A 14259-nucleotide genomic window follows, 5' to 3' on the forward strand; every position below is an offset into this window, starting at 1 on the left:
ACAGGGGCCCTAGCAACCAGCATGTCCCTCACCTCTTCCCAGCTTGCAATCCATCTCCTCTTCCCCTATGCCTCCTGCTGCACGCCCCCCAGCACTGGGGAGGAGAGCTGGGGGTTCCAACCAAACCCACACAGTCAGAAAGCCCAACTGCACCAATTTGGGGCTGGTGTGGCAACATCCTGGGAACCTGCTGGTGAAGTTTACGCACACACACACACACCCCTTTGTGAAGAACATCCCTGCCTTGACACCACCCAGACTCACACACAACCCAGTGCCGGAAACAATGTGCCTTTTCCTATTCTGCACACACACCAGGAGCAAAACGACCGCGAGTCACGGTGGCGAAGGGGGCGAACGGCTTGAGTTATTTTAAGTTTCCCTCCTCCCCCCCAAAACCTGTGATGTGCCATATTTTTCCACCTCCTTAAAGGACACTTAAAATAACTCACCCAGGCGACCTGCAGCCGGATTGCCTGTTCTGCACACTGCCTTTGATCACCACCACCCCCTTGGAAAAAGCCAAGAAACCAGGTATTAACCAGCCAGTCAGCCAGCCCCCACCCTTCTGCACCCCATCTCTCTCTGTTATTTAATGAAGCAGACAGCATCACCACTAGCCCAGGAAAAGAAAGGAAAATTCTGAAGCCAGCAAACAGCACAGCACTTAAACCACGTTGCTGTAAGGCAACAGAGAGAAAAGCACACGTCCTTCCTTCCCCCCTGCTCCACCCCAAAAAAACCCAAACCAAAGCAACAACTCCTCGTTCTGGCAAGGTTTCTAGGACAGCAGGTTCTATAGATACTTTATCCCCTTTGAGCCAGGCAGCCCTGACAACAGCACAACACTGAAAACCAGCAGTGGCCACAAGCACAAGATTAGCACCCCCTGCTGCCTTCCTCTGACAGCCAGCATCCCCTGGTAGCCCAGTCCCCCCACATCTGCAGCCATTCCCCCCAGCTGAGGGGGTAGCTGGAGAGTCCTACCTTGTCACTGCATGGAGGGGCTTAACCCTCCCCCTTTTTAAAACCAAGATTCCCCCACCCCCCACCTGATCTTCCTCTGTTCAGCTTCAAAGTCAACCACTCCGGCATCAGCAGCACCAGTTCCCCACAGCATCACCACACTGTACCAGCAGTTGGAGGGAGGAGGGGAAGGAAAAAAAAACCCAAACACACAAATAAAACAAAATACCTGCTACTTAAGAATGGGTGCACATAGTGAGAGTGACATGCCTTGAGAGGGTGTATTTCCCATTATTGCCCGGACTTTCCTTGCTCGCTCGCTCTCTGATCTTTTTCTTTCTTTCTCCCAGTTGCTCAGGCCCAGCCAACCATGGGAGATCGCAGGCTGGAGTGCAAGAGAGGGAGCGCGGGAGCGTGGGAGCGCGTGCGTGAGTGCGCGCTCGGCTCAGCAATGTACAAAGGATCGAACGGGAGAAGCACATTAGCTCATGATAGATTAATGTGCTGGGAGATCTGTCCCTCTCGCTTAAAGGCCCCTACATTTTATTCCAAGATAGGTGTCTAGTCTAAATGCCAGGAGGATATTATGATAATCAGGACAGTGTGTAATTACCACTGGTTCCGGCAGAGGCAGCAGGAGCCAGGAGGCAAGGCCATGTCTGAGACAATGATAAATATCCCACCGCCCGGCTCTCCCACATGGCACGAGTTGCAAACTGTTAATAATGGGCCACTTTCTTCTTAGCCAGCATAGGATCTCCCCTACAGACATGGGCTCCTGACACGGCCTTCACGTTTACATCGCATACCTGAGGGGTGCAAAGAAATCTCCTGTGTTCTTCATGGGGGAGAGGGGGTTATATGGTCAGAATCTCTGTCATAGGAGACAGTTACCGATTTAGCTTGAAAGGTCGATCAGGAACAATCTCAGCAAAGGATAGGGGTAGAAATCAGCTAAAGTTCCTTTTGTTGATCCTTCCCCGGATAGTATTGACAGCTGTCAGTTATGTCTCAGAGATGGCCTGTCCATCATCTGGCCATCGCACACTGCCTACCTAAGCCGCCATGAATGCCCCCCCCCCGAGGGGAGGGAGATGGGAATTGATATATATACTAATTATTCAGAGCATTACAGTCACACCTAGAACCCCCAGATGAGATTGGGGCAGCATGGTGGCAGGTGTTGTGCCTAGCAAGACACACCCCTGGCCCTAAAGAGATTACGATTGAAAGAGATGAGACAGATGGTGCTCAATTTGGGCCAGGGCTGAGCTCTGGCACCTCTAGGCTTGCCGCATCCATTATGCACTTAAAAAATAAAAAATGCTTGAGTTCTAGCACCACTTTCCTTACAAATTACGCACTAGACAGATAAAGCGTGGGACGGGGATGGGAAAACCCAAAGAAGTGACTTGTCCCAGAGCCAGCAGAGAACCCAGCTCTGCTGATTCCCATTCCAGAGCCCTATCCACTAGGTCACATTGCCTCTCCAAAAATCAATGAAAGCCCACCTCTGAGAGCACAAGAACATTACATAATCACGCCTGTGACCCTGCTAGACAGGCCTCCATGCCAGGGCAGGGCTGGGGTAGCAGAGATTATCAACCCATGCCACCATCCTCCACAGTGACCCATGCTGAGCTGTGAGCATCCCAACAGCCAATGCTGCTGGACGGATGCCACTGGGATTGCAGGAACCAGGGGCTCCCACCCAGCCAGCGCTTGTCACAAAGGAGAGCGAGGAGGGGGAAAGCTGTCTGAGTACCCACATCCTTACCTGCTTAAATGAGAGCAGCTTTCCCCATGCCAGCCAGTGCTGCAGACGAGCTCCCAGCTATGGACCAGCTCCCGTGCATGCCTGAGAGGAGCTCCTGCACTCCTCCGGCTGGAGGACTCTTCCCGCGATGGGGATGTATTAGCTGCTCAGTCAGGAGAGCAAGTGCCCAGTGGGCACAGAGAGAGTGAAATCTCTGGCTCCATTAGGAGAACCTCTGAGGGGCTGAAGCCTTTTTCAGCTGCACTGAAGTGCATCTTGATTGAGCTGATGTGAGAGTCCTGACAGAGAAATGCCCCATTGCAGAGTGCTGTGGGCCTTGGCTGTCGGGGAGGAGGGGGGAAGCTGTCCCCAGGGGGAAGCATAGAGAGCTCAGACATGGGCACCTGTTATCTTAATGGGACAATGGCCCTATAGCTATGGGCCCGCATTTCCTACTCTGCTATGGCTGGGAGGCTCTCTCCTTCACTCCCATGCCAGCTTCATTAACCTGAAATTGCTTCCCGTGCCCATGAGAGGGGCTCTTACAAGGCAGCAAGGGATGCAGAGTTTCAGCACCACAGGGCAGGGGGGTGTTTGCAGGTGGGGGCTGGGAAGTGAAAAAAGGAAGAGGTGGAAAAACAGATGGGGAGAGAGAATGGGAAAGGGGAAGGAAAGACAGACCCGAGTTGCTGCTGAAACTGAAGAGCAACCCACAGATTTGGAATATACATGAACGGGCTCAATCCTGGCGTAAGTGGCTGAGATTCCCTGGCCTGCGCTGTACAGGAGCTCTGACGAGATGAATTAATGGTCCCTTCAGGCCTTAAAAATCTATCATTTAATAGCAAGTTCTGACCCCTCCCAACAACCCCCCAAAAAAAGAAAACTTGGGAAGGTCTGAGATTCCCCAAATCCCACAGAGGCTGCCTGGGATGAGAGGGGCCAGGGTGGCATATACTGAGCTCCGAGCAAAGCTTCCGACTGAAAAAGCCTTTCTTGCTAACGTTGCATGATCCTGACCGAGAAGTTCACACGGTTGGCTACTGAATCCCCACGCCAGGATTCTCCGAGAGGCTTGAAATGCCATTTGCCAGCCTCCGTGCCGAGTGTGCAGGAGGCAGCCATGGTCTGGTGTTAGCTGGCTGTGCTAGGGGCCAAGTCTGAGTGGGCGTCTCTGAATGTCTGTGGGGCAGGGAGCGCCCTTTCGGGCAGTCATACTACAAAGGGCAGACTCCTAGCCTCTGAGGGGGCTCATACCCTGATGGAACACAAGGCCAACATGCAGCAAGCCCAGCCTGTGGCCGACTTTCCCAGGGAAGTTTGCATTTCACAGACAATCAGGTAGAAATTTACAAGCCTGGCCAAAAACTACTCCCTCATCAGCAACTCAAAACCCAGGTCTGTCTACATGGGTTTAGAGCAGGAGTTGGCAACCTTTCAGAAGTGCTGTGCCGAGTCTTCATTTATTCACTCTAATTTAAGGTTTTGCGAGCCAGTCATACATTTTAATATTTTTAGAAAGTCTCTTTCTATAAGTCTATAATATAGAACTAAACTATTGTTGTATGTAAAGTAAATAAGGTTTTTAAAATGTTTAAGAAGCTTCATTTAAAATTAAATTAAAATGCAGAGCCTCCCCACCGCCCGACTGGTGGCCAGGACCCAGGCAGCATGAGTGCCATAGAAAATCAGCTCACGTGCCACCTTTGGCACGCATGCCATAGGTTGCCTACCCCTGGTTTAGAGGCATTTTGGCATGGTTGGGGCATCCGTAAAATCAAGCAGCTGGAAATGCTGATGAGAGTCGGGGATAAGTCTAACGGGTGCTGTAATAACTCCCCCACACAGCTGACCTGATGCCTCTCAGTCCCAACAGAGTCCCTCCCCGGTCCCAAACACAGACTTCCAACCCTGTTAGAACTTTGTTAAGATATATAGTGGGTCAAGTTACAGACAAATCTCGATGAATAAACTGACTCTGCTACACTCATGTCATCAGAGATATTAATCAGTGTTGCATGGGAAGGTAATGCAGGTACCTTAAGACGAAATGCTCATACAGTAACACTCAGAACTGTTACAGTCACCCTATGTCACCAAGAAACTAAATAATATTATTCACCGAATCTTCTGTAATACCCCTGTGCCTGGACAACCACCACCACCACCACCCCTAGCTCTTCTATAGCATTTTTTCCATCAGTAGATTGCAATGTTCTTCACAAAAGGACGTCAGTACCATTATCTCCATTTTACAGATGGGAAGACTGAGGGACAGAGAGGGGAAGTGACTTGCCCACAGTCACACAAGAGGCAGTGGCAGGGACAGGAATAGAATCCAGGTCTTCTGAGTCATAGTCCATTGAATCATAGAACTGGAAGGGACCTCGAGAGGTTATCCAGTCCAGTTCCCTGCACTCCTGTCATAAACAGATAGCTAAGGGTTAATGTCTCTTTCACCTGAAGCACCTGACCAGAGGACCAATCAGGAAACCGGATTTTTTCAACTCTGGGTGGAGGGAATTGAGTGTCTGAGTCTTTTGTCTGTCTGCCTGCTTTCTCTGAGCTTTGGAGAAGCAGTTTCTACTTTCTAGTCTTCTGTTTCTAAGTGTAAGGACAAAGAAATCAGATAGTAAGTTATATGGTTTCTTTTCTTTGGTATTTGCATGAATATAAGTGCTGAAGTGCTTTGATTTGTATTCTTTTTGAATAAGGCTGTTTATTCAATATTCTTTTAAGCAATTGACCCTGTATTGTATCATCTTAATACAGAGAGACCATTTGTATAATTTTTTTTTCTTTCTTTTTTTATATAAAGCTTTCTTTTAAGACCTGTTGGAGTTTTTCTTTACTTCAGGGAAATTGAGTCTGTACTCACCAGGGAATTGGTGGGAGGAAGAAATCAAGGGGAGATCTGTGTGTTGGATTGCTAGCCTGATTTTGCATTCCCTCTGGGGGAATAGGAAAGTACTTTTGTTTCCAGGACTGGGAACAGAGAAGGGGGAAGGGAAAAAGGATTATTTCCCTTTGTTGTGAGACTCAAGGGATTTGGGTCTTGGGGTCCCCAGGGAAGGTTTTTCAGGGGGACCAGAGTGCCCCAAAACACTCTAATTTTTTGGGTGGTGGCAGCAGGTACCAGGTCCAAGCTGGTAACTAAGCTTGGAGGTTTTCATGCTAACCCCCATATTTTGGACGCTAAGGTCCAAATCTGGGACTAAGGTTAGTATTACCTAGACCATCCCTGACAGGTGTTTGTCTAACCTGCTCTTAAAAATCCCCAATGATGGAGATTCCACAACCTCCCCAGGCAATTTATTCCAGTGCTTAACCACCCTGACAGTTAAAAAGTTTTTCCTAATGTCCAACCTAAACCTCCCTTGCTGCAATTTAAGCCCATTGCTTCTTGTCCTGTTCTCAGAGGTTAAGAAGAACAATTCTTCTCCTTCCTCCTTGTAACAACCTTTTCTTGCTCTGTTCACACTGCCTCATGACAGCCGGCACCATCCAGGGTTCTTGGAGGTGGTGAATATGGCTTCTCTTAGAGTCTGCATACGAGAACCCAGCACAGTTACTGGTGGCTTCCACCAAAAAAACCCTCATCCCTGAGCCCTTGAGATGTGACGGGGCCACCCTCCACGGTGGAGAGGAGGACAGCCAGCTGAAAGTTCCAAGACTCTTCAGCATCAAAAAGGACAAAAAGGCTGGTGTTTTAATCGTAGCAAATCCAAGAGAAGCGGCGAAGTTCCATATCCCTTTCTGAGCTCAAGTCGTTTCAAACACGCATTAAGGAGAAATATTTGAAAGCTAAAGTGTATTAAACAAGCACTTTATCCTCATCAGCAGAGAGATTATGGATCTATGCTGGTCTCCTTCCAATAACTTTATGCAAAGGGTACCACGAGGCCATCTTCTCTTTTCAAAAAGCCATTAAAAACATGTTGGAGTGAAGTGACTGCTGATGAAAACACTGGACTAACTTGATGCACCGATTGGTACGGAATGGACCAGCAACAACACAAGCGACACGATACCATGGTGCCAGGCTTTTTCTGGCAGACACAGCTAGGAATTACAAGGGGAATTCCCATTTTCCAAGCCAGATGGCTGAGGTGCAGTATTGCCACCCCTAAATGCTCAAAATTTAGGAGTCAGGCCCCAGTTGCAAGATTAAAGAAAAAAACCTCATGGTTTTTAAAGACAATTAATAATTTGCCTCATTTCTGAGCCTTCAGGTGTCACATTGCCAAGCTTTTTCTGCTGCTATGATGGCTAGAAACTTTCTTTAAAAAAAAAATATCAAGATGAGATTCTCACATAGCACATGACTCCTGGAGCTGGGGCTTTAAGAAAGCAAATACTGTGATAAAATTCTATGGTGTGGCAGCATTCCAGAGGATGGAAAAGCCTCTGCTGTCAGCAGAAAGGGAAGTACCAAGAAAGGACCCTTTACAGAGTTGGTTTGGAAGCCTGTCTCACAGGAGAGGAGAGGAAGGAGAGATGAACCGAGGGAGGAGAGGATTGAAAAATGGATGGAAGGAGAGAGCTGAATGGCCCACGAGCAGCTCTTAAGAGCTTCCCTCAGCTGTGCTGTCTTTCCCAGTGCAGGCAGATAAGTGGACTTCCCCCTTCTCCACAAGAGCCTCCCCCCACACCCACCCAGGCAGCTTTTTCATTTTAAATCAGACTGTGGGACCAAAAAGTGGGCCACCATCACTCCTACTGGGGAGAACTAGGACCAGCTTCCCTTCAAACAAACAGAGGAGAAAAATAGACTCAACACTTTTTCCATTTTTCTTAGGGAGTCCCCCCAGCCACCTATCATCATGCTTCTCCCACCCACAGCCTGCCCATAACACAGGCACCCCCGGCTTCACTTTCCAGCTGACACAGTTTCACCTTTCCATCCCTCACAACCCACCAAGTACCATCAACTTCACCTTCCAGCCAACATAGGGACCCCCAGCCATTCCTGGCTGCCTGCATTCATCTGAACGCCTCCTCTTCCCACCCGCTTTTGTTCTGAACCAGACCCTAATAAGCCAGCGATTTACTCACCAGCTGCGAGGAAGAGGACTGACCCAGTTCTGGGCTGCTCCTGGGATCGGTGGCAAGAGGCAGGGCCGAAGGAGCAGCTGTGGTCTTGGCATCTAGCACCTGTAATTTCAGGAGCCAGGGTAAGCTGGGTGCGGACGGTGTTCGCCGTTCTGTACAGGGTGGAGCCGCTACACGTATCAGGTAACAGCCCTGGGAAACCTAGAGACAGCGCAAATGAAAGAGGAACTGCCCGACTGGGGAGCGGGGTGGGCGGCTCATGTGTGAGAAGGCAAAGGAGGGAGCAGGGTGCTGCAACAGTACATTTTAGGACAAGTCAAACCATAGAGGAAACAAGGGATCAATAAAATGAGAGAGGGTGAGGGCTCAGCTTTCACGGCACGGCTGTCTGGGGCACTAGCTTGCCAGGGCCAGAGAGGGATTGCTGCCACTTTTATAGCCACCAACCTTCTTAAATACAGAATTTCATGGTCACCGCAGGGACAGACTCCAGATCTTCCTGCTCGAAGAGCACAAGCCCCGGACACGTAAGTTAAAGGCGACTCGCACTCAGCTATATAGGGCATGTGGCACACAGCTGAGCAATTCCAATGACATCAGAGAGTGGCGGTGAGACATGTACCAGCCAGTTCATTGTAAAACTTAGCTCTTTTTATGGTGCCTTTAATCTAAGGGTCTCAAAGTACTTTTCAGTCATTGATTAATTAAGCCTCACAACAAACCCCGCAAAAGAGATTAATCTCACTGAAATGCAGCCACCTCTGGGGCAGAGCACAACTGAGAGCAACAAGAGATCTATAGATGAGTTACTAATTATTTTTACTGTGGCAGCACTTGAGCACCCCTGCCTCCATTGCACTAGGCACTCACAGGCCCTGCCCCGGCTAGCTCACAATCTAGAACAATTTCACACCAGAGGCCCCCCACCCACCCAGACAGGACCCTCCTGCCATTGGCAACGTGGGAAGGGCAGGTTGGTATCAACCTGCAGATAGCTGGGTGGGTGGGCGTATCTAGGGGGAGGGTAAGCTGAGGGGGGTGGTAATAGAGCATGCCACAGGCTGAGTGTTCCCTGCAGGTAAAACAGGGCAGTCTCAGCTGCTGCAGCACACACCTGGGAGGCCTGTCTGCTCTAGCTAATATAGAGCCAGCTGTGAAAACCTCCCCACCAGCACCCTCCACCCTACCCCAGAGCCGCTTCCTCCACAGCCAAGAAGACAGCTCAGGCTCCAGGGTGCATTCAGTCCAGAACCTCTCCCGACTCAGACTGCTAACCCGGGGGGCTGATGAGCACCACCTGCGAGGGTGGCACCATGCAATGGGCTGTTGCCCAGGAACATCTGGCTAGAGACCCATCCGCTCTGCTCAGACACGCCAGGCCAGCCGTCGGATGCGCTGACTCTTCCCACCTGTCTGTGCCCTTTGCTGAAATGCTGCCACCTTCTGAAGGTAAAAAATAGATATTTTAAAAGGCATAAATATGTGTGAGAAGTCACACGAGTATTAGCTAGCAGCAAGGGGATGCAGTGGCAGAGTGGGTCAGGTGCTTACGTTCTCGCCCATTGTAGTACCCTCCCTTACGATTTGTATCACAGTAGATCTGGCAGCCCAGATCTGTATGCTAGACCCTACATGTGCACACAGGGAGGCCCCATGCCCAGGAGAGCCGAGAACCTAATGAGACCAGACAGACAGCGGGAGGAGAAATAGGTTCAGAGAAGGGAGACATCCAAGGTCACCCAGCAGGTCCGTGGCAGCCGAGGGAACAGAACCAGGTGTCCTGATGCCCTTGCCCGGATGTGATAAGCTCTCTGGGGGAGGAGGACTCTCTTTGTTACGTGCACAGTACCTAGAACAGTGCGGCCCTGATCCCCCACTGGGGCCTGAAGGCACTACTGAAATACACATTATTTACATGTATTGCCCCTTGCCTCTGCGAGCAGGAATACATCACAAATGAAAGGGCCTCCCTTAACCACTAGTCTTTCTCCACAAGACAGAACCCCTCAATCCCACCCCTTCCCCACACACATTTTGGCTTCGCAGTCACCTCTTCTCAAACTTTCTTGCTGCAAGATCTCAGAGCTTCTGAAGCACCCGAGTCTGCTTTGCTCATGTTTTTATATATAGTTTCACATACACACACACATCCCACACGCATCTGTCCCCCTGTGCACACGTGCTTACCCACGAGCACAGCCCCATCCCCCCAAATCTCCCTGTACATACATATACACTTCCAGTTACATAATGCACCCAATTCCCCCCTGCAACATTCACACATACATCCAGCCTCAGATACATCCCCTACAAAACCCAAGGAGATTTGCACATTTGTCCACTCAGCACACACACACTCCTGAAATCCACTGGGTTCTTTACTTCAGGAAGTTTATCAGCTTACCCTCCCGTATCCTCTAAGGAGGAAGAATTTGCATCCTAAGGCCATGGTTCTCAACCAGAGATATGCATACCCCTAGGGATACACAGAGGTTTTCCGGGGGGCACATCAATGCATCTAGACGTTTATCTAGTTTTACAACAGGCTACATAAAAAGCTCCAGAGAAGTCAGTACAAACTAAAATTTCACACAGACAATGACCTGTTTATCTTGCTCTGTATACCCTACACTAAATGTAAGTACAATATTTATAGTTCAATTTGTTTATTTTATAATTATATGGTAAAAATGAGAAAGTCAGCGATTTTTCAGCACTGGCGTGACTGTGACACATCTGTATTTGTATGTCTGAGTTTGTGAGCCAGTAGTTTTTAAGTGAGGTGAAACTTGGGGTACGCAAGACAAATCAGACTCCTGCCAAGGGTACAGTAGTCTGGAAAGGTTGAGAGCCACTAACCTAAGGGAGTCGAGTATCAGGGGGGTAGCCGTGTTAGTCTGGATTCGTAAAAGTGGCAGAGTCCGGTGGCACCTTGTAGACTAACAAACGTATTGGAGCATGAGCTTTCGTGGGTGATGCATCCGACGAAGTGGGGATTCACCCATGAAAGCTCACGCTTCAATACGTCTGTTAGTCTATAAGGTGCCACAAAACTCTTTGCCGCTGACCTAAGGGAGGTACTTTCATTGCCAACATCCAGGGCGTTTGCACCTGTGGAGTCAAAGCACTGACCGAAGTTCTAATCCCACAGGGCCAGATTCTTCCCCACTTGCTCAGGCTGAGTGGAACCGTCTCCCTGATGAAAGGTGGCAGGATCTGGCTTTTCAATAGCCCCTCCTATCACACAGGATCTCAGCAGGTTTCACCTAGTTTAGCCTCAACTCCTGAGGGTCGATGTTCTGATTATCCCCCATGCTCCATAGGGAAACCGGAGCACAGAGCAGCGGATGGGAGGACAAGATCACATAGGCTCAGTGGCAAAGACAGGAACAGCACCCAGGACTCCGAACCATCTGCTTTAACCTCAAAAAAGCCCATCCTCCTGCAAGAAGTGCTGGGGGAGGGGAGTTAAATGGACATCACTGCTATGGAAACTGAGCTGGATGTAGAGACTATCAAATGGAAAACCTTGCGAACCCTGCATAGATTATGCCACCAGCTCCATATAGGGTTGGGCATGGGAGGACATGGCAGTGTATTTTCCTCAGTAACTGAGGAAGGCTTAATACCAGTTAAATAATACATGTATTGGCAGATGTTGATAGCCAGGGGTATCATATTCACATAGATTGTATAGTCTCACAAAGGGACCGACTGCCTTCTTGCTGTCCCTTCCCATCTGGAATGCTCAGGGAAGCCGACAGTCCACCTCCAAGCCTGTCCACATGTCTGATTTCCACTGGGAGCAGCAGAACTGGAGCAGCTCACGTGTACACAGCAAGCTCTGAAAGAACATTACCCGGCCCCTACCCCAGCTCTCTGTTAGGCCTGTAGGCAAAATGAATTGAATTGTATGGAGGAGAGAGAATGAGAGAGAGCTCCCTCAGCAATCAGAGCTGGGGGAAGTACTGCAAACCCTTAACTCAGGGAGGGGAGGGAGGCAGCAGAAGGAGACAACACAAGTACCACAATCAAGGCTATTACAGCCCTGTCCTCTTCAAAAAAAAAAAATCACTGACCTGTGTTGTGCATCAAACTCCAGATTAGCACGCAGACTTCCATCCCGACTGAGATTTTACCCTGGCGCAAGGAGTGAGCAAAGGTATCCAGGCACCAGGCAGCACAGGTGGGTCATGGCAGGACAAGAAACCTGAGAGCTGCTAGAAAGCTCGGTATTGGGTTGGGGCTGGGGGAGAGACATAGGGCATTAGGAACCAGGACTGGCTCAGAAAAGGGGCAGGACTGGTTTTGCATCTCAAAGAGTCCAAGCCTGCAGCCTCCACTTGGCACGTTCATATCATTTCTCTCCTGTATTAACATGCAGCAAGAGAAGGGCTGACATGGCAAAAATGCCGACCTTAATACAGAAAAGCCCCATGTTTAGGGGACTTTGGATCCCCAGCTCATTATCAAGAAAATTCATATCCCAGCCCAGATTTCCAAATACACCCAAAGGTCTGGACTTTTCGAGCCAGGGGTTTTGTCAGGCCCTCTATCAAATAACAATCATACTAAAGGCTTCTCTAGACAGGGAAATTAACCAGCATTACTCACACCACTCTAGTTATACTGCTATCATGCCCCATGTGGACACTTATTTCAGAACATGAGGGACTTTTTCTGGTTTAGTTTATGTCACTCTGGAAGTAGCATACGCTAAATGATAAGAGAAGTAACATTGGTATAATTATACCTGTATAGTCATGCCGATACATTTCTCTGCCTTTAGGCCATGCAGCATGGGCTACGAGTTAGAGCAAGGAAGCTGGGAGCCAGGACTCCTGGGTTCTCTTCCCATCTGTCAATGAATCCGTGTATGGCCTTGAATTAATCGCTGCATCTCTATGCTTCAGCTTTCCCATCCATAGAAGAAAACCCTAGATCTTAAGGGAAAGGTTGAGAGGCTCAGTTAGTCTGCAAAGTGCTTTGAAATCCTTGGATGCGCTATACATGCGTCTTTTTGTTTTGTTTGTGCAGCGCCTGGCACCATGGGGTCCTCCGCTAGGTGCCATGGTAATGCAAATAAACTATTATGGGAGCATTTCCCCAGCAGAGATCAACCCTCCCTGCCTTGTACTAGATACACTGTAAATCCTTTGGGATAGGGTGAGTTCCTTTATAGCCTCTTGCAGCACGCTGCCCTCCTTAAAGGAGCTCACTCACCGTTAGGTGCCCACTCGTGGCATTGCAGCTCCAACTCAGCTAGCGACAGCTGTTGTTCTTCCAGCCACTCAGCCATCATCCCACGTCCTCCCCTCTCAGGGTCACAGTGAGCCCAACTGAGTTCCACCCTCTCGGGGCTCTTCCCCAGCCTGTCTTAGGGGCTCAGACGAGAGTCCCCTTTCCAAGCTCAATAACCCTTGCCATGGGCTTGCACATCCCCCTCCCTGGGGCTGGTAGGAGAACCCAGCCCCACTCTCTAGCCTGGGTTCTGGCCCAGAGCTCTGTATTGCACAGCTCGACCTGCTCCTTCACCAGTGCTGTGGTTTTCCACAGGTCACCACCTACCTCAAGCCTTCTTAAGTTCCCCCCTGGCTCTCCCAGTCCCTTCCCTGCTTAGTCAAGGTCTTTCCCCAGCTGGCAGGCCAAGCTTTCCTTCCTACTCTAAGCCCCTTAACTCTTCCCCGTGGGCTTTATCACCACTTCAGCCTGGCCTCTCCCTCTTCCCTAGAGACACTTTCTGCTCCTTAGGGAGGGTGCCTGATTGCCCCCAGGTGGGGCTCATTCTGTACTCTGGTTGGCTTAGGCCCCAGTTCTCCAGCCTAGCCACAGGGCAAGCCACCGTGTTACAGAGCAGCAAAGAATTCCTCACCCGCTTTCCCTGGGAGCTGGTCTCCAGGCCCTCCCTAGTCACATACTCCACCCACAGCCCTCTCTGTTGAACGCAGGCTCCTGGTGATCCTTTGCTCAGCCCCGCGAGAGCCAAAGTCCCACTGAAGTCAGCAGGGCAGGCTCAGGCCTCCTGGCCTCTGCTTGGCTTCCTTCAGCGGCACAGCTGATGCTGAGCAGATACAACAGGAAGCCAGCTGCCAGCCTTGGTCTGCACTCTCCTGGCACGGGCAAGACAGAGGCAGCTTGAATCTGACAAATACAAGCCACCCTAATGGGGTAGGATCTGCCCAGCGAGTTCCTGCCCCCTTCCCAATACATTCAAAAGGATTCCACCTCCTTCCTCCCCGCCACATTCCCTGGCTGGACTCAGCTTAGTCCCTGCTCCACGATAAAAGCTCCCTTCCCTGCTATAGGACACCAGAGTACGCGCCATACCCCAGCAGCTGAGTTCCCTTCATGGCCAGCTGTGACAAAGTGGGGGGGTTTTCTTGGGGTTTTCTGTCTTTTCCAGGGTTTGCATGCACAGAGGGTGGGACTCAATGTACCTGGGTGTTACTGGTTTAACGAGGTGAGGGGAGAGGGAGTTTGTTGTT

At 50.0% G+C, this 14259-nt stretch overlaps 1 protein-coding gene across 1 annotated transcript in view; it reads right to left on the reverse strand.

The window, feature by feature from the left end:
* SRCIN1 (SRC kinase signaling inhibitor 1) overlaps positions 1–11918 on the reverse strand; it is a 176938-nt gene extending 165020 nt beyond the window's left edge. The window contains 2 exon segments of the mRNA XM_050935301.1: positions 7778–7975; positions 11854–11918. Of these exon segments, the coding sequence (XP_050791258.1) occupies positions 7778–7975; positions 11854–11896 (241 nt within the window). The 5' untranslated portion in view covers positions 11897–11918.
* Between the last annotated feature and the right edge of the window lie 2341 nt (positions 11919–14259).

This window comes from Gopherus flavomarginatus, chromosome 25 (assembly GCF_025201925.1).
Source record: "Gopherus flavomarginatus isolate rGopFla2 chromosome 25, rGopFla2.mat.asm, whole genome shotgun sequence".
NCBI lineage: Eukaryota > Metazoa > Chordata > Testudines > Testudinidae > Gopherus > Gopherus flavomarginatus.